Raw genomic sequence first — 21,148 nt, 5'->3', positions numbered from 1 at the left:
ACATGAAATTTGTATATTAGGCAAACAATCTAGATTACCATCAAAAAATTTAAAAGATAAAACTTATATTAAACGTCCATTATTTATTGTGCACACAGATGTATGCGGTCCAAATACTCCGTGAACAAATAATAGTAAAAATTATTTTGTTATTTTTGTGGATGAATTTACACATTATTGCAAAACATATTTGCTTGCATATAAATCAGAAGTATTTACCGTGTTTCAAGATGTCGTCTCAAAAAACACTGCACATTTTAATTTAAAAATAGTAAATTTATATTGTGATAATGGTCGAGAATTTCTATTGAATGAAATGAAAGAGTATTGTCTTAAAAATGGGATAACTTATAACTTAACTGTTCCACATATGCCACAGTGAAATGGTGTCTCAGAACGAATGATGAGAACAGTAGTAGAAAAAGCTTGTACAATGTTAAGCGGCGCTAAACTCAATAAAATATTTTGGAGAGAGGCAGTGTTCACTGCGACTTATTTGATAAATTTAACTCCTACTAAGGCATTAGTCTAGTGCTAATATATCTTTCCTTAAAGAAGTTTATTTCCTTGATCCTAAACTGTGCATCCCTGTGGTGTGCAGTGTTTACGAAATCGTTGTCTACTCGGCGGGTCAACGCACTCGGATTCGATCATTCGGCAGTCTCGCAGTGTGCTTCATTACCTAATTTCTTTGAAGGACCCAAGTCACTTGAGTGTTTGGGTCACCTTATTAACAAACGATATTTACAACCTTAGAGTGATGGCTAAAGGGTTCACGAATTCATTCGCTGAACCATCTCACCAATCACTATTTTTTCCAAATAACAAACTGTCTTGATTGGCCGTTTATGGTAACGTCTTCACGACTTGACCTTCCTATATTCCTTTCGTGTCTTGCAGTTTTTGAACTACACGTCAGTCTAAAACAATCTGATCACCTTGGAGAAGATCTGTGAGCCACGTCGAATGTACATTACAATCACAAGATTCGTAGCAAGTGGGACAGATAACATAGCTTCCGCTGATCTGATCATCTTTGAGAAGATTTGCGAGCCACGTAGAATGCATGAAACTGATTTCACTACCAATTCATCATCAAACTAATTCCATCACGAATCCACAACTAAACTGCTTCCAATACATAAAGAAACCCATCAATTTGTGGGATCATGATATTCAATTTTCGTCTATCTGGATACTCCAGTGCGAAGAACTCCGAGCCACTATATAAATCCTATTTTACAACAATAATTCAACATTGTAGCGTACAGGAAAATATGTAAAGCGCGAACGAATAAAGTAATAACATTCATTGAGAATCAGACGTAGAAAACCATTAGAAATCCCTTAGAAATAGTATAGGATAGATCGGAATTTTATATAGCGTCACAAATATTCTAGAAAAGGGAACGTTCTAGAAGAATCGAATTGTATCGCGAAGCGAGAGTTTGTAGGCCGCTCCGTGGAGCGAGAGGCAAGACGCGACCCACGAACTTAGCGACGAGGTTGTGGATAACGCGGCCGCGGGATAGCAACCGGCGGGTATAAAATAGAGGCGCGCGACAGGAGTCGACCTATTTGGCAGTCTGTGAAAAGAGGACGAGGTAAGGACTATCGGCCGCTCTCGGACTAGCTTAGGGACTCCCGCCCGGAGATAACGGTTAAGACCCCGACAGGAGAGTACGGCGAAACCCTCCTGGACGCCTGCCTGGAGAATAGGGGGAGAGTACAGAAGTTTGTTCCTGGACACTCGTTCGACATGGAGAGTTCAGCGAACATTCCTGGTCGCCTGTCTATAGAGAGAGGACAGAACATCTCCTGGACGCCCCGAGGAAAATACAGGAGAGTACGAGAGGATACTCCTGGTCGCCCGTTCGTTATGGAGAGTTCGATGAAATTACCTGGACGCCATTCGAACGGAAGAGTGCAGAGTTACTCCTGGACGCCTGGTTGATTACAGAGATTGAGAAACGTTTAAGTAGTCATGATGTTTGCGATGCGAAAAGAAATAAAGAAAATTTGTTACCCCGTTTTTCCTGTACGATCTCCTTAATCTTGGAATTAATTCCTATTTTCCAGAGAACCTTGACTTCCTGAGATTTCCTGTGTCAACCTATTCCTTACATTGATTAACCATGGTTGCAACATATAATTTCCATCACTGTAACAAGTTATGGAAACGCCATGGGTCGAAGATTTACAACATTCAAAATCAGCGAGACAGTGTTACGTTCTGGATCTTGGTTCGCGTTAAAAAGAGGAACTCACCAGAGTAGATGTTGAACATACAATCCTTTTTGGCCATGCGACACGTACGTCCGTCATCTGCCAGGGAAATGCCAGGTGTTCCGTCGTACACAGGTCACTTAGTTTTGATGCTTTCCACCCTTTTATCGGGTAGGTCGAATGGCATTAATTTCCACTTGATGTTCGCATCGCGGTTACAAGATGTCGGCGCGACTAACTCGGGATTTGGGAGATAAAAGGATCTTAATAACTTGCGGAGTTGGTAGCGTCGTCCTCCCCATCGCTTTCTTCCCATTAGTCGAAAATGCAATAGTGGTCGAACGCACTCTATGACACTGTGCGGCTATGTCTCACACCTCCGAACTCGATCAAATCAAGGCAGAAGAATTATGATATAAGACTCAGTGAGGATGCTACGACTAGAGAAGGTATAATAACGAATGATAAAATATTAATGATATATTTTCAAGAAATAAAAAGAACAAAATTGGTACAATAAGAATTGGCAAATACTTAATGATTAACGCGTAAATAAGGTAGGTAGAGTTGGAATCAGGAATAGAAGCTAGAATGATCTAACTTATCGGGGATCGAACCCGTGACATGGATAAGAACGTGGTGGTGATTATGTCCGGCAGAAGGATCGGAACAGAATGCACACCGAGATGCGATTTTTACGGCCTTTTATAGTGCCTCTGGATTATGGAGGGGGATCAAAGGATTATCAATTGTTTAGTTTCGAGCCACTCGGGGTCTCACGGCAGACCACACTCTGGAGGCCATAAAACTGTCGTTCGGAGTTATACGATCCTAGGTTTCTGCGCAAAGTACAAACGACGACAGGAATAATTATGTGTGGTGAAGTTTTCGAATTTGGATCCAAGGGTTAGCGTGACGGCGCCGTCGCTCGAGGTGTTAGGGCTTGAACCTAGTATCCGAGACAAGATCCCGGACACCGCTAACCCTAAAAAACCACAACCGGAGCTGTCCAATCCCAGAAATCTGGGTACCGGGTGACATCGTGTACAGAACTGCGTGGTAGAGTTGCAAAAATGCTTCTCGGCGGAACCTGCTCGCCCTAACAGGAATAGTTCCGTTTACGTCGGATGTTCGCGAACATTTTATATCCGAGGCCGCAGGCGGCAGTACAGGGGGAAGCCCGGGGGGGGGGGGGGTGTACCGTGGAAGAACCCCTGCATATGGGTACGGACACGGACGTCGCTGAGGTGTCGAGCCAGACCCACGAAAATGGTGGTCTGCGTCTAGTATCCGAGACGAATCCATGAGGCAGACAACACGCTCCGATATCACTAAAGCTATCAATGGAGCTACCCAATCTCAGGACTGTGAGCAACGGATGCCACCGGCAGTAATAATGTGTTGTAGGAATAACCGAAAAGTCCCCGACAGAGACCCATCAAACGTTTCAAGGGTGACCTTAATAACATGGGTGCTATGGGAGGTGCAGTGGTCCCACCGGGATTGTCGCCTACCCAGTGCTGACACCTATTTGTAGTTGGACTCGTAGTGGCAGTAACGTCGAGGGACTAGGAGGTGATAGGAAGTTATTTATGCGTATACGCAATGGGGTGAGGAAGCATATCCGTAGCCCTGTTTGGCCGGGCCGGATTTACAATAATCTGTTTAGTCACGGGGGGATGTTTATGTGGTATGATATTTGGGACTCAGGATGTCGTGTTACAGATAAAAGGGAAAAGGATATCGGTGGTATTGACTGGGTTGAGATAAAGAGATCATGAGGAAGGACGTTTACGTTGTTTTATCGCTATGTCATTTAACTTATAATTAATATAACGATGACGCAAGATTATAACTGTGAGATGCAACCAATAATATAAAATGCGGATGTATACAATACGTTAGGTATGAGGGTAGTTTTCCATAACCTTGAAGAGTGAAAGGCCCTCAAGTATAAAAGGCCGAGCGAAATCCGTAGCCAGCGAATAATATGGTCCCCATTTGAAAGGCTTGGTTTCTGAAGCCCGTGTTTTTTAGGTGGCAGTTAAGTAATTACGATTTATAATGAGAGTCACATTTTGATGACGTATCCCTGTTGGACGCATACTGTTCATCTGATTCTGAGTCGGTGGTTTGTTTTAGCAACTAGCGTACAGTAGGCTCCCCAATTAAGCGATCTGATTTTGGGTGTCAATGTGCGCTCTGACTAAAAGGGCCATGGATAATTAATTGTCGAGTCAAATTAAAAAGAGTAACTGTTCCCTGCAAAATTCATTCACTTCATATAAATTTGAGAATTTTTATTAAAGAATATTGTTCTGTCACGAGTGTACCTAGCGTAGCGTATCTTGCGTAATCGACTACACAACATTAGAAAACCGATTTAAAAATATTAATTTTGTAAACTTTGTAAAAGCTTATCTAGGAAAGCTTAGAAACCGAATCACACTTACGTAGGATTCATTGTAGACTATAAATATATTAATCAAGTTAAATTTCGTCATTACGCTAGCCCTGAAAGAGTATCAAATCGTAAGCATTTAGTATATCGAATTTCGTTAATTTTGTAAAAGCGTAGTTAGCTTTGAATGAGAATCAGACTTAGATAGGATTCATCGTAGAATATTAACCAACGAATTATATTTTGTTACATTCATTACACAGTCATCAATTACTTATTATTTAATTATAGAGTCTTCTGTTCATTATGCGACGAAGTCTATTTAGTTTCTTTTTGATCTAGTCGTTCATTATATGCTTTCCATATTTTGTTGTTATTTCTTATTTGTTATATGTTAACTTCATTATTAATTATTAATTTGTTAACTTCATTATTAATTAAAAGATATTGACCTGGGGATATCAATCCTCACCCGCACACTGAATCCCACATTCTTTAGATTTAGTTATTGCAAAAACGAGTCGTTCAGAAGGTAAAAGTCGCTCTTTACCTCGCGAGCGCTGTTAACTTCTAAGCTTACAAGGAAATATATCGAACCGCGACACACCGATTTTAATGAAACTTATGTGAAAGATAGTTCTCAAGAAAATATTTGACACATATTTTTTTTTATCGGCCATCGTTCACATTGAAGGGGTGAAAATAACCCTTGAAGTTGGGGGTTGGAATCATATTTTTGGGAATATCTCCGGAATTAAAGAAGATAATTGGATTCTTTCTTAAGTAAATTATTCGTCTTTAAATAGGGAAGTTTTGTGCGTAAAAAAATTTCAATAAACTTTATTTGTTTAAATAATATATTGAAAATTTATCATTTTTATTTAAATTTTTGCACTAAATGGTGATCTATTTTTTTTGCAACTTCTTGTACGTAAACTATGGACGGAAATAGAGGATACGTGTTTTTGGAATTTGTTGTTTGTTGCAATGTTTAATAGATATATAATTTAAAATCACCTCCTGTGAAGAGGGGCAATCCGCATTTTTATTAAAAATATCATTATTTTTACAATCTTTTATATTATTTTAGACATTATACTTCTTAATATGCAATTAATTGATTTCTCAATGATTATAGTAAGCGTTGCAGGTATGAGCGTGACGTGGTTATGATCAGCGGAGCCATAAGAGAGTCTTTTTAAAGTTGTAGGAGAGCTGTTAGAGATACTGTAACAGAGTACAACAGAGTTGTAACAGAGTTGTAACAGAATGATCCTTCAGGAATAGTTCCTGAGCTCGGAACTGGGGAAGCTCGGAAAACGGGGTGTATGCCCTACCCTGTATGCCCTTAACGCGATCCGTGCGGAGTACGATGTGTCGCGTGGAGGTGGAAAAGGGAAAGTGGACGCGAGACCGAATAGAATATCTGTGTACTTATACATAATAACATATAGAATATCTGTGTACTTTAACGATAAATGTTAATTATAACACAAATGTAATTGTTTCTCATTTATGCTTATAAATAATGTTGACCGGTTTAGTATAGTGTGGGGCGTCAGCGGGCGCGCGCGCGTCACGTCATATACAGGGTGTCCCGCAATTAGTGTAGAACCCGAAAAGGGGTGGTAGGTGGGGCGATTCTGAACAACTTTTTCCTTTGCCAAAATATTGGTTGAGGCTCCATTTTCGAGTTATTAGCAAAAAACACTGACCAATGAGAGCGTGCATAGACCGGGCGCGCGAAAGCGTGAGCGACAGCTTCGAATATGACGGCCGATCGTCGTCGTGAACAAACGTATCGATACCGTCGGTATAACGTCGGTATAACGTCGGTATATCGTCGGTATAACAGGAAGCTGTTAGATGAAAGTTACATTAAATAATGAATAAAAAAATCTGGATTATTTTTGAATTATCATTTATTCATGAATAAGAAATAACAAAATTAGTCTCTATTCGATACGTTTATTCGTTATGGCAAAGAAATAACGGATAAAATATGGAAAATTATTTTCGTTCGATATTGTGATGATGAAAAAGAACAAATTCTCATTTTTAAAAAGTAAATAACTTTTCTATTCAACAAATAAAAATTTGAATTAAATAATTAATAAATTTAAATGTAACTCACCCATTGAACGGCAAATAATCACGATGAAAATGCATCTCTGTCACTGGGCCAATCCACCGATCCCTACTCTTCTCATAAATAATAGAAACTCTGAAAAAACTCTCAAGAAACTTCACTGTCACCTATCACTGTCATCTCTCATTATTAGTTTTCATTATCACTTGTTTCTGTCATTTTTCACTAATTTTCACTAATTTGCACTAATTTTCACTGTGAGTCCGACACGTAAATAGGACGAATGAAAACACGTGAACGAATATTCATAAATAATTTAAACTATACTATCTTGAAAGCAAGAAAACGGAATTTTCGATTAAAAATAACGATACATTGTATTTCGACACGTTTCTTTCGACAATAAACGATGACTGTCGATCGACGCCGCAGTCGTTCAACAGATCATCGTTGCATGGCAACTGTTCGCGACGTATGCCTCGCGATCGAGAACAAAACCGCGATCCGTAGCCAGTCTAACAATGTCTTCTAATAAAATACAATATAATATCGATTCCTCAATTCGGATATCTTATAATGAGAATAGCGTATCGTTAAACATACATATCTATGAATAATAATTCACGCGTTTTCATTCGGTCCGTTTACCGGTCGTGCTTATGTTGTGCAATTATTAGAAAGAGACAGTGAAATAAATTGAGAGTTCATTGACCCTGCCAGGATATCAGCTGTTGATGCTCTGATCGGTGGATCTACCCGGTGACATAAATATTTTTTATCGAAGCTAGTTTTTTCATGAATCAATGGGTAAGTTTTATTTAAGTTGTTTCCATATTTTTAAAATTATACGTACGCAGCAATTGATTTATTTCACTTCAATGAGGTACTGCATTAGATATTTTATTCCAATTTTATCCCATTTCGTAGGGAAGGTACTCATTCGTTTTGAAACGTGAATTTATTCATTTGCTGCATTAGAATAATCGACAGAATGAATTTTCGTGAATTTATTCTTTTTCCTTTTTGAAGGCTTAAAATAAATACAAGATACTTGGTCTGGGTAAACAACAACTAATTGGTTTATATAAAAATATATAAAAATATATATATATATATATGCATTTGTAATAAAATTCTCTACACTTTTTGTCATTATACAAATTTGAATAAATTGTAAAATAAGGTTATGAAAAATTTTGTTGTTATAAACAAATTGTATTTTGCAAAATCCGTTAACATCTTGTTATTATACGCAAGAAACCATATAACTTTCCTATTAGAAGTTTTAATGTATCTCGTATGGTTTTCGAGATAGCCAAAAGGGGTCGAAACTTTAAGGGCTCGTTTCACCCCTTAAACCCGCGTCTCAGCCGATAAAAAAAAAGTACGTGTCCCTTATTTTTGCCTGCTTAACAAACCTACGAAGTTTCATCAAAATCGGAGGGAGACGCTTGCGTGCCTTTCCTTGTCAGTCAGGGTGAAGTCAGAAATCAGCCTTCCATCCTCAAACAAACGGATCCCTAGAAAGGAATCATCAAACTTTAATAAAGTAGTTAAAACATTTTGTATCTGAAGAAAAACAATGGGATTAATGATTACCACAAGCGATGTTTTCCTACAACACTAATATTCACGAAGGAACAAAATTTACACCTCATGAATTAATATTTGGCAAAAAGGTACGACAGTCCTCAAATGCCGAAGAATTTATCAGCACATACCCAGATTATGTTGACAAATTAATTTCCGCAATACGAAATCTTCGAAAAATGGCAAGAAATAATTTACAACAGGTAAAATATCGACAAAAATATTATTACGATAAAAAAATTCGGCTGATAGACTATAAAACAGGCGAAGACGTATTTCTATTGAGTCCACCACGGAAGAATAAGTTACAGAAGGAATGCTCGGAACCCTATAAGATTATTAGAAACACTAAACAGAACAGTGTAGAATTAGACGTTGGTGGGAAAAATAAAAAGAGGATCGTGCATAAGGATCGTGTAAAGAGGGCCTTTATGCCAATAAAAGATTGAGAATCAATAAGGTGAAGGTAGTTTTATGAAGGGATGGAAGAAAACCGTATTAGCGAATGCGTACAACAGAAATTATTATAACGGGAAAATGACAGGTGTCCAACGGGTGCATCAGAAGCCAACAGAAAGTAAAAAGAAAAAAGAAAAAGGGGAAATAGCACAAGACCTTCAAGCCCTGAACATACTAGTAGAGATGTGTTTGAAAGATAAGAAGCACGTGTTCTTATTCAAATATAATTCGAACGTAAAAAGACTGTGCAATACAGTAAAGACTGGATAACTGCGACAAACGATGGACTGGATAATTGCCACGTTACTGTAACCGCTCGTACGAGGTTACTCGCGTCGCGAACTGATCGCACGGATTTTTTAACTCCGTGCCACGAGGTCGTAAATCTTGTGACTCGTTTGGCTACGATCCTTCGCGACGCGCTGCTCTGCGGAATTAACTTTCGAGCAGTGATTCAAAGTGAGTCCGAACGATTGACTCCGGAAAATGGTTAAGTCCGTAACGTTGACTTATTGAAAATGATGTTCTCTTCGAATGTGCGAGATGTTCTGTGCGAATGTTAGGTATGTTCGGTTCGAATGATAGATAGGTCCTGTCGTACGATGCGTTCTGTCCTTAGCTCTCGATCGTGCGAGCTAAGGAGCTCTGGCGAAAGTTTTGGAAACACGCTGATTGGTCATCATTCGATTTTTGATTTTCCAATCAACGTGTCCCTTGATTTTCTCCCACCCTTCCGTTACGCCCTTAGCGCGTTTCTCTAGGAGGGTGGGACGGTACCAGAGCGTACGTGAGAAATCTGCAAGTCCGGCAACGCCGGGGTTTTTCCTCTGGGTCTCAGGCCCGATGGCCGTAAAGTACCGTAACGAATGTACCGTCGAAATGACCCTTCAGAATTACCGGATTTATGACAGGAATTGGCTATCGAGGACGAAACGAAACTAAAAATTTAACGCTATTGTACGAAAAAAGGTAAATGAGTATTGCAGGAAGTAAGGAAAAAGTCTTTCTCAAAAATAACCTTTGTCGCGGACCTATCATAAACTCTCCAAGCAGAATTCTCATGTACCGTGTTCCAACGGTTGGAACAGTTACTATCCCCACCACTTAGGAGGTTCCCCCTTGAATTTTGACACTTGACGAGCGAGCAGCGTATGGAATGTAAGCCGAACCGGCGTAAACAGTAAAACTTTTTTATTTTTTGGTTTTGCTAAATATTACTTTTACCAATGTAATTGTGAGATTCTCCTGATCAAAATAAGACCAAATATGGCATAATTTGAACAACATTTGTTTATGTAGTAATATTATTTGTTTTTTCGAGTGTATAGAGGTGCGATTTTGTATGGAACCAAAAGACCATTACTCGTCAGATTTTTCTAAAAATTTAATTTTAAATAGCCTCTCTCGTTTGCCTCTGTCCTTTCCTACGTTTAGCGGTCGACGAGAGCCAAATGTAAACAAAGAATCGACACTTCGACTCGATAACTGCAACGCTTGGATCCCGATTTTGTTGCAGTTATCCAGTCTTTACTGTATATTGAATATCTTTAAAAGCCAAAGTGTTACGAGCCTTTTATTTCGACAACTTCGTCCGATCCAATCCTACAAACGTATATATTTATAAAGAAAAAAAACGTAATAATATATTTTTCTAATTTTAATAAGTAAACTTAAGTCCGAGGTAAAAATATACACACATATATATAGAGAGAGAGAGAAAGAAAGAAGAAATCATATGAACATCACTAAATACACAATAATAATCTGAGCAATATTCCTCATCCCGAGAAATGTTCTAAAAGAAAATGGAAGCTTAAGAAATTTTTACTAGAATTTTAACTGGAATTATATCGGAATATTAAGACCGCTCACCCGTGACCCAAGGCGTAAGCACTGGAAGATATGTTATTTGAAGAAGGCACAGCATCTCCGAGGAATAACAGAAAAACCTACCGTTGCTGCAAATGCATTATTCAGCGTTTCCCAAAAACTGGAAAGACGTGTCTTGAGGATAAGAGACGGCATAAGGAGCAAGTTGTAACATCCCAGAAGATTCAACTCTGAGGAATCTCGATGTATATTTAGTTTCTTTATTGTAAATTCATCATTTTGATTATTCTTCAGTACTTTTATTATTGACTGTTTCTTTTTTTACCGATTGCGCCATGTGTCGAAAGAATTACCATATGAATTATTTAATCAGACAATAAAACATAAACTATTTAGGTTATTAATAATTATTATTTATATATTAAAATATATTGAATTGATGAATTAAGAATCAAAATAAATGATTAGTAATCCAATAAATGCATTATTTCATCAGTCTAAAGAAATAAAAATCGGACGTAATATTGTAAACAAAGATCACGCCCTTCGCTAGCCTATGTCTTTGTAAGATGCGCGTGCAGTAAGTAGAAAAGGACATAGAATGTATTTCGAATTAAATTATTATTGAATAATCATTTTTATGTTAAAATTATTCAATATTAATCAGAATATATTACTAACAAATTAATAAAAATACTTACTTTATTAATTAATGTCTACATAAATAATTAAAAATAATATGTATGTTAAAAATAGTCTTTAAAAATATTAAAACTTGGCAAGAAAGCAAAGGTAGATCCGTATAAACTCAAGGTTCTGGGGTAAGTGCCGAGAGGTCAAACTCAGTCCTCTTACCAAAGGCAAGGATGCCTTCCCCACTCCGTGGCCAGATCCTTAAGGAACAACGTTCCTATACATTTAGGTAAAGCAATAACAAACTGACAAAGAACACATTCTTGCGATATCTGATGACCACTCGACTCCAAGTCAATAGCCATCATCTGTCGCCTCACTTAGACTCTCATAAACAACCTCTGGCATAGACCTCACACAGTCTATCCCTATCATAAATCGTTCAAAGGCAAAATAGCACAGGCTAATTGCCCTCGACGACCCTCCAAAATACGTTGACGCTAACATGTAAAAATTGTACGTATTTATCATACGGGTAGCTTGCGTGAACTTGAAAAGTAAAAGGCAAATTCCGAATTTTCGGAGTATAAAAGAGCGAGCAGGAGGCCAATACGGGGCAGTACTTCTGGTCCCCAAGTTACAGCAGCGGAACTTACATGCACCAGAGACAACAGTAAGGCACTTTCACAAAAGAACCGAAGAATTCAATATTTTGTGGCATAGACAATTTACGAGGAATTCGGTAACGAATTCAGAAACATTTGATTTTGCGTCGAGAAATATTCAGACGTAGGTACGTGCAAGAGAGAAGCATCCCAAACAGGAAAAAGTCGTGAAGAAAGAAACAAAATGATATACACGATTAAAATAATTAATTATGGATTCCATCGTCTTTATCTCATACTATAATTTATCGGTACCAGTTCCCCCACCGGAGGATTATCTTCGAAAGGACCTGGAGGACCTTGCCAGAAATGACGGAGAAGTCACTTTTTGATACAAAATCGCAAAGTACAAGTCGTTGTGTTCATCTATTCACATCTCTCTGTAAAATTCGGATAATTCCTTTCTGTAGCAAACTGAAGTGATAAATACGAGTAATTTTTAAGTAGCTTTGTGTTTACGTGTGACTTCTCTTTTCCTTTCAACCAAATACATTCATCAATATAAACAAGGAAAAGTACGTACGTGAACATATACATAACGGTTTGTAAAAGAGGAATTTATCGGCGAGTGTTTTAACCTATTACTGAAAAAGTATTACAATTAGCGTAAGTGAAATTTTAAATTATTAAATATCCATAATATAATTGTGTACTGAAAATGTACAGAATAGCTGTTAAAATCTTTTAAAAGTAGTTTCTAAAGTATGGATTTTGATAAGTTAAGAATGAACATATTATTATATTAATATGTTGGAATCCGCGTTGAGGAATAGAACCACTTTTACTATACTAAAAGTTTATTGGATTTAAAACCTCTATGGTTACGCCGAACTCAACTTTAACAGAAAATCGTGTGAAGAATAGAAGCAACGACCTCCTTGCTAACTTGCAGCAAAACTGATTCTCTTTCTAAACTCTTTCTAAAATGCCCGTGGTCAGTGACAATATACATATATCCTCTCTCTAGTGGGGGAGGACGACCTTAGCTCTTATGACTAATGGTGGATGTATGCTATTTTTGTTGTTGTGCATCGAGAGAGTCATGGTTTGGCTATGACTTATTATTTGCTTAAGATAGGTCATCCAACAAATAGCTGTTTTTCTTTATAACAATTAAAGAGGCGACGGATCTTCTCCTAGATTTTATGCTAGTGTCACGCCGAAAGAGTTTAAAGAAAAAGGAATAAACGCGTACGCTCGAAAGCCTTTATTATTATGTTGTGTTGCGCAAGAATGCGGGGCCTTATATATATATAGTGGAAGAAGAGCCCCCTTCCTTATACCAGCTCCAAGGGCCGTCCTGAGTCATAGGAATGACTCCTTAGTTGCAAGGATGACTCCAGAGTCCAGGGTTTGCCGGATTACTCATGGAACTGAATCACGGGAGGATTCAGTGTCCATGATCTAATCTGCCCTTATCGGCTCGTTACATTCCCCTCTCCTTAGATTTTCGTTGCTCTGAAACGAACGCGCCTAAGTTTCCGTGGTACAGGTAGAGGTTGATGTTCGTCTTCATCTTCTTCTAGGTATTCCTGTTGCTGAAGGCTTGCGTAGGTTGGTGGTTGTATTGGGGCTGGTGATGTTCGTTGGTTTTCCAATGTGGCGTTTGAATTATTGTTGAAGCAATTTTTACAAAATAGCATTATGTTACCAGGGTTGGTGCATTTACAAAATTTCAATAGCGTGTATAATGTTATTACTCCTAAGGAAACATATCCCAGTATTTGTAGTGTTGTCACTGCGGTATCTTTCCAATGGAGTATTCGCCTTTGTCCTACAATATCGTTTAATTTATTGTACATTTGCTCTAGGTCCGTTTTGTAATGGTTAAAACTATTTATTGTTAATGGAACTTGGTGCATCTTTTCTTCCAGGACATCCAATTGCTCTATTGTAAAATTGATCTCTATTGGTTTCAGTTTCGTTTCAAAAGTAAGATTTTTAATGGATCCACCAATTTTCATTATTGTGTCATACGTAGTTATAATACAATCTTCCTCTGAAGTTAATAATACCGGCTGATCGAGATGTACAATTTGTTTGATTTTACAATATGTTTCTAAATCTATAGGTTTCTCTGGAATTAACAGGTATCTTCCTGAGTTTTCTAAAGGTATATAAACTAAGTCATTAATTCTAAATATTGCGGTAGGACATTGATTTGATTTGTAGAAGGTCTTGAGTATTTCGCTTTCGCATAAGTTACTATGTAGGAGCATTATGTTCGGCTGTGTTCGCTTACAGATTGGTATAAGTGCGTTTAATTTACATTTAGTCTGTATATATGTATTCTGTATCTACGGGTATGTATTCGTGTAAGGTTTGTAGTACAATACTGTTATCCAATATTATTGTCATAAATACATTGCCTATTTTTCTTGGTATTGGATAATATTTTTTCATTTTCCATTCTGTTTCTTCTACTAACGGTACTCTAATATGGTAAAATATTTTTGCGTTACGCGTAAATACTGTGATTTCGCTAATACTAACTAGAGTTTGAATATTTTCTTCTTTTGATTCTATTGCTGAATATATGCGGTTTTCCTTTAAAAGATTAGTGTAGCCTTGCAAGAATATTTTGTTTGTCATTATATCCGGATGAACTATTCCCTGTTTTCCTAATAGCAACGCGGTATTAAGTGTGTCTATTTGTTCGGTATAGCTGAGGATGAATGTGTTTAGTGTGATAATTTGTGTGAGGATTTGATTCAAATGGGTTAATTTGATAAATATCTCTTGTTTGGTGTTTTCTAGAGTATAACCTAATACAGTGTTTATAATTTGTGTTTGATTCTGTACAATGTGTGTGATTTGATTTTGCTGGTTGAAAAGTTTGTCAATGTTTTCATTTACTGTTAACAAATCGTCTTCGTCTAGTGTTCCGAATAGTGTTTTAGAAACACTTCCTACGAAATTTAGTAATCCTCGTTTCGTTCTCATGTGCAATAGTGTTTTTAAGTGAATTATTTTGTTTTCTAGCTGCTGTAATCTACTCGAAAGGCTCTTTATTTCTAATTTTTGTTCGCAATCATTTTTATCGCAAAATTTACTTAGTTCGGCAATATGGTTTCGTGTTTCTTTCCTTATTTCCAAGTATGGCTGTACGTCTATACCTACGATTAATTTTATTTTGGTGTGATACATGTATACGCTTTGTAGTTCTTCTAAAAACACATTACTATTATTTAAAGGGGTTATGCTTAGGCTTAAGGATTTACAAATTACGATTAGTACGACCAGTATCTGGATCAACATCCTGAAACAAAATTATTTCGATTTATATAATTTTAATCTATTACCGTGAACTTTATACTCTTTAACCTGGTTGGGAAATTTACATATGTAATATGGATTTATGACTTTAGTTATAATAGCTGGGCCTATCCATTCTGAATCTAATTTGTTTCTTTTATGGTCATTATGAATAAGGACTCTATCATTTTCATTGAAGAGACATTGAAGACGTATCTTCCTGTCTTGATCCCTTTTATATCTTGTTTTATTTTTCTCTATAATATGCCTAGCTGACTCTAAGTACGTTTCATGCCGTTTTTTCCACAACCTAAATAGTTCTTCCCTGCTGAGCGTGCTCGTGGCAGAGATAGCACTGGGCATATTTGCCTTGTGTCCAAACGTTAACTCGAAAGGAGTATGACCAGTTCCCTCATGGCTAGAAGTATTATATCCTAAGCAAATTAAATTTATAATTTCGTCCCACTCATTTCGCCTATCTGCGGTACATGTTCTAATTAAATCTTTAACCGTGGCATGAGTACGTTCAAGTGCTCCGTTACTTTGTGGGTGAAAACTAGTTGTTTTGATATGTTTTATTTTAAACGCTTCTTCAAATTTCTGCATAAGCTCAGAGACAAAATTTGTACCTCGGTCGGTTAAGATATGCTTTGGTGAGGAAAATATATAAATATAATGATCGAGTAGTCCATTAATAATTGAACCTGCTCGTTGATCCTTAAGTGGGATCAAAACTAGATATTTTGTTAACACATCCTGAATGGAAAGAATGAATTGGTTACCTTTGGTTGTCACCGGAAGGGGACCAAAGATATCCATTGATATTTTATCATTCGGTTCAGTAGGAGTATCTGGTATAACAGCAAATTCTCTGCGTCTTACTCTAGTTAATTTTTCTTTTTGGCAAATTTCACAATTTGAAATAAAATCATGAACGTCTTTACCTATATTGGGCCAATAATATTTTTCTTTTATCCTCTCGATAGTTCTATTTTCTCCAAAATGTTGAGACGAATTTGCATTATGATTTTCTTTAAGGATTTGGTTTTTCATGACAGGCGTTATTCCAATTATCGGGGTTTTGGAGAAGGTGTAGGTTTTATCGGGATTTTTGTTCGCTATAAACTGTATTATGGATTCTATTTTTAAAATTTCGTTTTCTGAGAATGTATTAGTGTTGATCCCTAAGTGTGAATTTTCAGTGGCAACCTTCTCTATTTGTTCCAACAATTCCTGTTCGTTATCGAAATTTAATGCTATTTTATTTAACTGTCTGTTAGTTTCGCGGTTTGGCTTTTCTTTGTAATTCGGAGGGATTTTAAAGTCGCATAAGAATAGTAAGTAGTCGTCATAGTTCAATACGGAGGGAGATGAAGGTTCTGGTTCGGGATCTGGTGGGTTTATTCGGGATGTTCCGGATGGGCCAGGTTGAGGTGTTTCTGTCATATTTTGTGCCAAGTTATATAGTTCGTCCGATGTCATGTCTTTTAATGGTTTGTCAGTCATTGTCTTGTGTATTCTGGAGAGTGCGTCGGCTGCTAAATTATCTTTACCTTTATGATATTCTATTTCGTAATCATACTCTTCTAATCTATAAGTCTCCATCTAATCAAACGGGAGGACGGATCTTTAACGTTTTGGAGCCATTTTAATGCCTGGTGATCAGTTCTAATTCTAAATTTTCTACCTAATAGATATTGCCTTAATCTTTGAATTGCCCAAACTATCGCTAATAGCTCTTTTTCCGTGGTAGTGTAATGTGTTTCTGCTGGATTCAGTGTTCTAGAAATGTAGCAACATGGGTGTCCGTCCTGGGACAATATCGCGCCTAGTCCTTCGTTAGAAGCGTCTGTCGTTAGTGTAAAGTCTTTAGTAAAGTCCGGGTATCTTAATACAGGTTCTTCGCACAGTTTTGTTTTCAAATCGTAATGTGAAATGTGTGGTTTTCGTTTAAAGCGTTAAAAGTGACCGTCTCATAAGATGTGTGTTTGTCATTCCCCATTAATATTGTCTGTTTATTACGATCCCGTGAAAGATTTGGATCTACCTTATTTTCTTTGATTAAATTAATGCTTGCGCCTGTGTCTAGGAGAAGTCGTGCGGGTCCATTTCTAATTCCTCTGAAGCTGGCTCGTACATATTGGAGTCTTCCTGGCACACTGTGAATTCTTGCTGCTCGGTCGTGTCCTCCTCTTCTGCAGCTGTCGTATGATTCACCCTTGGTGGTATTTTCTCTTTGTGGGTTGGCCGAAAATTTGTACAGTTGGGTGCTATATGCCCAATTTGTCCGCACTTGAAGCATTTGGGTTGTACTGGTGGAGTTGGATTTTGCCTTGTTGCCAGTGGTCTTGAAAACTGGTTGCTCGGCCGAGTTGGAAAATAGTTGCGTCTGTCTTCGGTATCATTTCGTCGAACTGGTAAAGGGTTGCTCGTTCGTATCTGCACATGAGTCGCTGCTTGTGTGGGTCGCTTTGAATCACGTAGCCAATTTTCCATTTCTATTGCCAGGCTTTGGGCCTGTTCCAGAGTCTTAGGTTGTGCTGGTACTATCATTACTCCTATCTCCTTGCGTAAGTTCATCGTATATGTTGATACTGCCGCATCTTCCTCTTCTTCTATCGCAATTTTCCTACTGCTGGGGCGCGTATGCTTATACTGTATGGCGTATTTTAGTTCATTTAAGGCCTGTCTAAATCGAATGTTGAAGTTGACGACAGATTCTGTCTGTCCCTGTCTTGTATTTTGTAAACGGGTTCTACTGCCGTTTACAGTGTTTGGAGAAGTAACGTACGTTCGCAGTGCTTCGAAAAGGTCTTCGTAACTATCTATTCTTAAATATCTTATTGCACGTTCAGCTTGATCAGTTATTCGTTCGGCAATGATTAACTTTAATAGCATAAATTTATCGGAGCAGATTGATCTGGCATATCGCACGTCGGAAATAAAATCTTCAATCCCCAAATCGTCACGTCCGCGCAAGGTTCTAATGATTCTAATGACTTGAGTCGGTTTTTGTCCTACCTCGTTGTTTGAACTTCTATTTCGATCGCTTACGCCACCGTGCCGTTCCTCCTCCTCACTGGAAGTGTCTTCTCGGTCGTCCTGAAGGGTTGTGCTCCGTCTCTGGTCTCTTGTTGTTTTCGGCTTTGATGACTCACTTTCTTCCGTTATTACAGTTGCATTTAAAACCTTAGCCAAGTCGATTATTTCCTGTCGTCTATTCTTGTTTTCTTCCTCGAATAATTTCATGTGCTCAGCTAATGCCTTAGTCATTGTGCTAACAACATGCTTAATTTCGTTAATTGATTGTTCCAAATGCGCCATCGTTAATTTTTGTTTAATTTCCTCTTGTTCCGCGATTGTTTTCTTATATATTGCAATAGAGTCCTCGTCAGAACTGATGACGGGTTCGGGATTTCTATACGTATTAAAAGCCGTACTTGCCTTGGTTCGTTGATACCGCTTTATGTCTCAGAAGTGGCACTCGTAGTCCTTCCTTGGATTGATCTTCCGTAGATGATGTCCGATGGAATTTCTTCTGACACTGATTGCTGGTATCCTGGCAGGATCGCCAAAAATGTCACGCCGAAAGAGTTTAAAGAAAAAGGAACAAACGCGTACGCTCGAAAGCCTTTATTATTATGTTGTGTTGCGCAAGAATGCGGGGCCTTATATATATATAGTGGAAGAAGAGCCCCCTTCCTTATACCAGCTCCAAGGGCCGTCCTGAGTCATAGGAATGACTCCTTAGTTGCAGGGATGACTCCAGAGTCCAGGGTTTGCCGGATTACTCATGGAACTGAATCACGGGAGGATTCAGTGTCCATGATCTAATCTGCCCTTATCGGCTCGTTACACTAGTGAAGCAAATGCAGCAATTCTTGCTATATTTATATATTTGACTTTCCAAGCATTAAATTTACCTTCCAATACGATAATGTTGAAGTAGGTTGAGGATCAGAATTTAAAGATTATGGACTGACCATCTCGTTTACCGGATCTAAATCCAGTAGAGAATTTATGGGGAATTCTTCTTATAATATCTACAGTAATTGCTGTCAATACAATACAGTTACACACCTAAAATATGGCATTATAATACCATAGGCGAGAATCAAGCTTGAAACTATACAAAATTTAATTGCAAATATGCCAAACAGGATTTTCTCAACTATACAGTGTCGGTGGATGTACACGATATAAATAAATTTTTATTAAGAGCGGCTAAATTTTTGATATGCCCGTTTCTCGCCTTTAGGACAAAAAAATATCCCACTGTCGCTGCATATGAATCTTTTTTGATGGTAATCATCATTTCTCAAGGTATTCTACATATACGATATAAAAAATCAATCAAAGTTTTATCAGGGAGTACGTTTTTGAAAAAAATTGCAGTACGTCCAAATTTTTAATATGCAGTATACTGACAAGGGACATTACCCAGTCGACACACGCCGATTTTGATGCGCTTTGATTATGATATAGAACGCAAAAAAATATTTCATGCATATTTTTTTTATCGGCAATCGTTCACATTGAAGCGGTGAAAATAGCCCTCAAAGTTAAGGGTTGAAATCATACTTTTGGGAATAACTCTGGAATTAATGGAGATAATTGGAAGCTTTTTTTTTTAAATCGCTGGACTTTAAATGGGAAATTTTAGTACGTAAAAAAATGTTAATAAACTTTATTCGTTTAAATAATATTTTGGAAATTAATAATTTTTGTTTAAATTTTGGTACTAAATGTTGATCTATTTTTTTGCAACTTTGTGTATGTAAAGTATGGACTAAAATAGAGGATACATGTTTTTAGAATTTGGTGTTTGTAGCAATATTTATTAGATATATGTATAATTTAAAATCACTCCCTGTGAAGAAGGGCAATCAGCATATTTATTAATAATATCATTATTTTTACAATCTTTTACAATATTTTTGACATTTTATAGCTCTCCATATGCCGTTAATTGATTTCTTAATATTTATTGTACGTGTAGCAGGTATGAGCGTGACGCGGTTTTAATCACTACCGCGCCGCACGGAATAAAACGCATCAAAATCGGCATGTGTCGATTGGGTAATGTCCCTTGTGAGTGCCCCTGGAACTAGTATAAGAGCCGAAAAAAAGTAGTAGGCGAGACGGTTCTGAAAAATATTTTCCTTGGCCAAAATATTGGTTAAGGCTTCATTTTCGAATTACTAGCAAAAAAACTGGCTAATGAGAACGTGTATAAGTTAGGAGCTCGACAGCATGAGTAACAGCTTCCAGTGCAACGGCCGATTGTGGTTGTATACAAGGCTATCGATACTGCGTTGATATAACAGGACGCTATTAGCTGAAAGTTAAATCGAATAATGAATTGAAAAGTTAAGAATAATATACATATAGTTCTTCATTATTCTCAAATAGGAGAAAGACCAATTAGTTGTTGTTTACCCAGACCACGTATATTGTATTTATTTAATGCTTTCAAAAGGAATAAAGAATAAAATTAATCATGAAAATTAATTTTGTCAACTATTCTAATGTAGCAAATAAATAAATTCACGTTTCAAAACGAATGAGTACCGTATCTATGAAATGAGATAGAACTGAAATGGAATGTCTAATGCAGTAACTCACTGAAGTGATATAGATCAATTCCTACGTTCATTTAATGTTAAAAATGCAGAAACAACTTATACTGGGTGTTCGGCTACTGGTGGGTATAATTTTAGGGGGTGGTAGCTGGGATGACATTAATAAGTATTTTATTAACGGAACTCATTGTATGGATGAAACGAAAATAAAGGTGAAGATCAAGCGCAGTTTTTTTTAAATAATTAAAACAAATGAGTGTTTGTTTAACGATATAAAATTAAAGAATACTCGGACGCTTACCTCATGAGTGAATTTACGATGCGAGAATTCTTCATTAATTTTGAAGTACATCGTCATATGATAAGAAACCTATTTACGCGCTAAAATTCACAAGAGCATATCAATACCCGCTCTATG

The 21,148-nt window shown here is 37.3% G+C and overlaps 3 protein-coding genes across 8 annotated transcripts in view; 2 read left to right on the top strand and 1 right to left on the bottom strand.

The window, feature by feature from the left end:
• The window catches only part of LOC105663894 (uncharacterized), a 209,075-nt gene that overhangs the window by 48,986 nt on the left and 138,941 nt on the right, over nt 1-21,148 (top strand). The window lies entirely within an intron of this gene.
• The window catches only part of LOC105663427 (uncharacterized), a 160,082-nt gene that overhangs the window by 92,218 nt on the left and 46,716 nt on the right, over nt 1-21,148 (top strand). Inside the window, exons 1-2 of one of the 4 annotated variants that reach the window (XM_076540549.1) lie at nt 11,853-12,021; nt 12,152-12,499. The exons of 1 other annotated variant lie outside the window; for it this stretch is intronic. The gene's annotated coding sequence lies outside the window, so the exon portion shown is untranslated. Of the gene's footprint in view, nt 1-11,852; nt 12,500-21,148 lie in introns of those variants that run through there. 2 more of the 4 variants (XM_076540548.1, XM_076540547.1) reach the window with 2 other exon arrangements.
• On the bottom strand, nt 7,828-19,779 carry LOC143265905 (uncharacterized). 3 transcript variants are annotated; one of them, XM_076540562.1, is made up of 2 exons: nt 17,196-19,779; nt 7,828-8,236 (listed from the first exon to the last, which is right to left on the bottom strand). In XM_076540562.1, the coding sequence occupies exon 1, from the start codon at nt 18,470-18,472 to the stop codon at nt 17,234-17,236; it is 1,239 nt and encodes a 412-aa protein (XP_076396677.1). In that variant the 5' UTR covers nt 18,473-19,779; the 3' UTR covers nt 7,828-8,236; nt 17,196-17,233. The 3 variants fall into 3 exon arrangements, with proteins under 3 accessions (XP_076396677.1, XP_076396675.1, XP_076396676.1); XM_076540560.1 differs by lacking the exon at nt 7,828-8,236 and adding an exon at nt 13,078-15,152; XM_076540561.1 differs by lacking the exon at nt 7,828-8,236 and adding an exon at nt 13,078-13,466.

This window comes from Megachile rotundata, chromosome 15 (assembly GCF_050947335.1).
Source record: "Megachile rotundata isolate GNS110a chromosome 15, iyMegRotu1, whole genome shotgun sequence".
Taxonomy (NCBI): Eukaryota; Metazoa; Arthropoda; class Insecta; order Hymenoptera; family Megachilidae; genus Megachile; species Megachile rotundata.
Note: the sequence above shows the minus strand (reverse complement) of the source record. Positions and strands in the feature narration are given on the sequence as shown.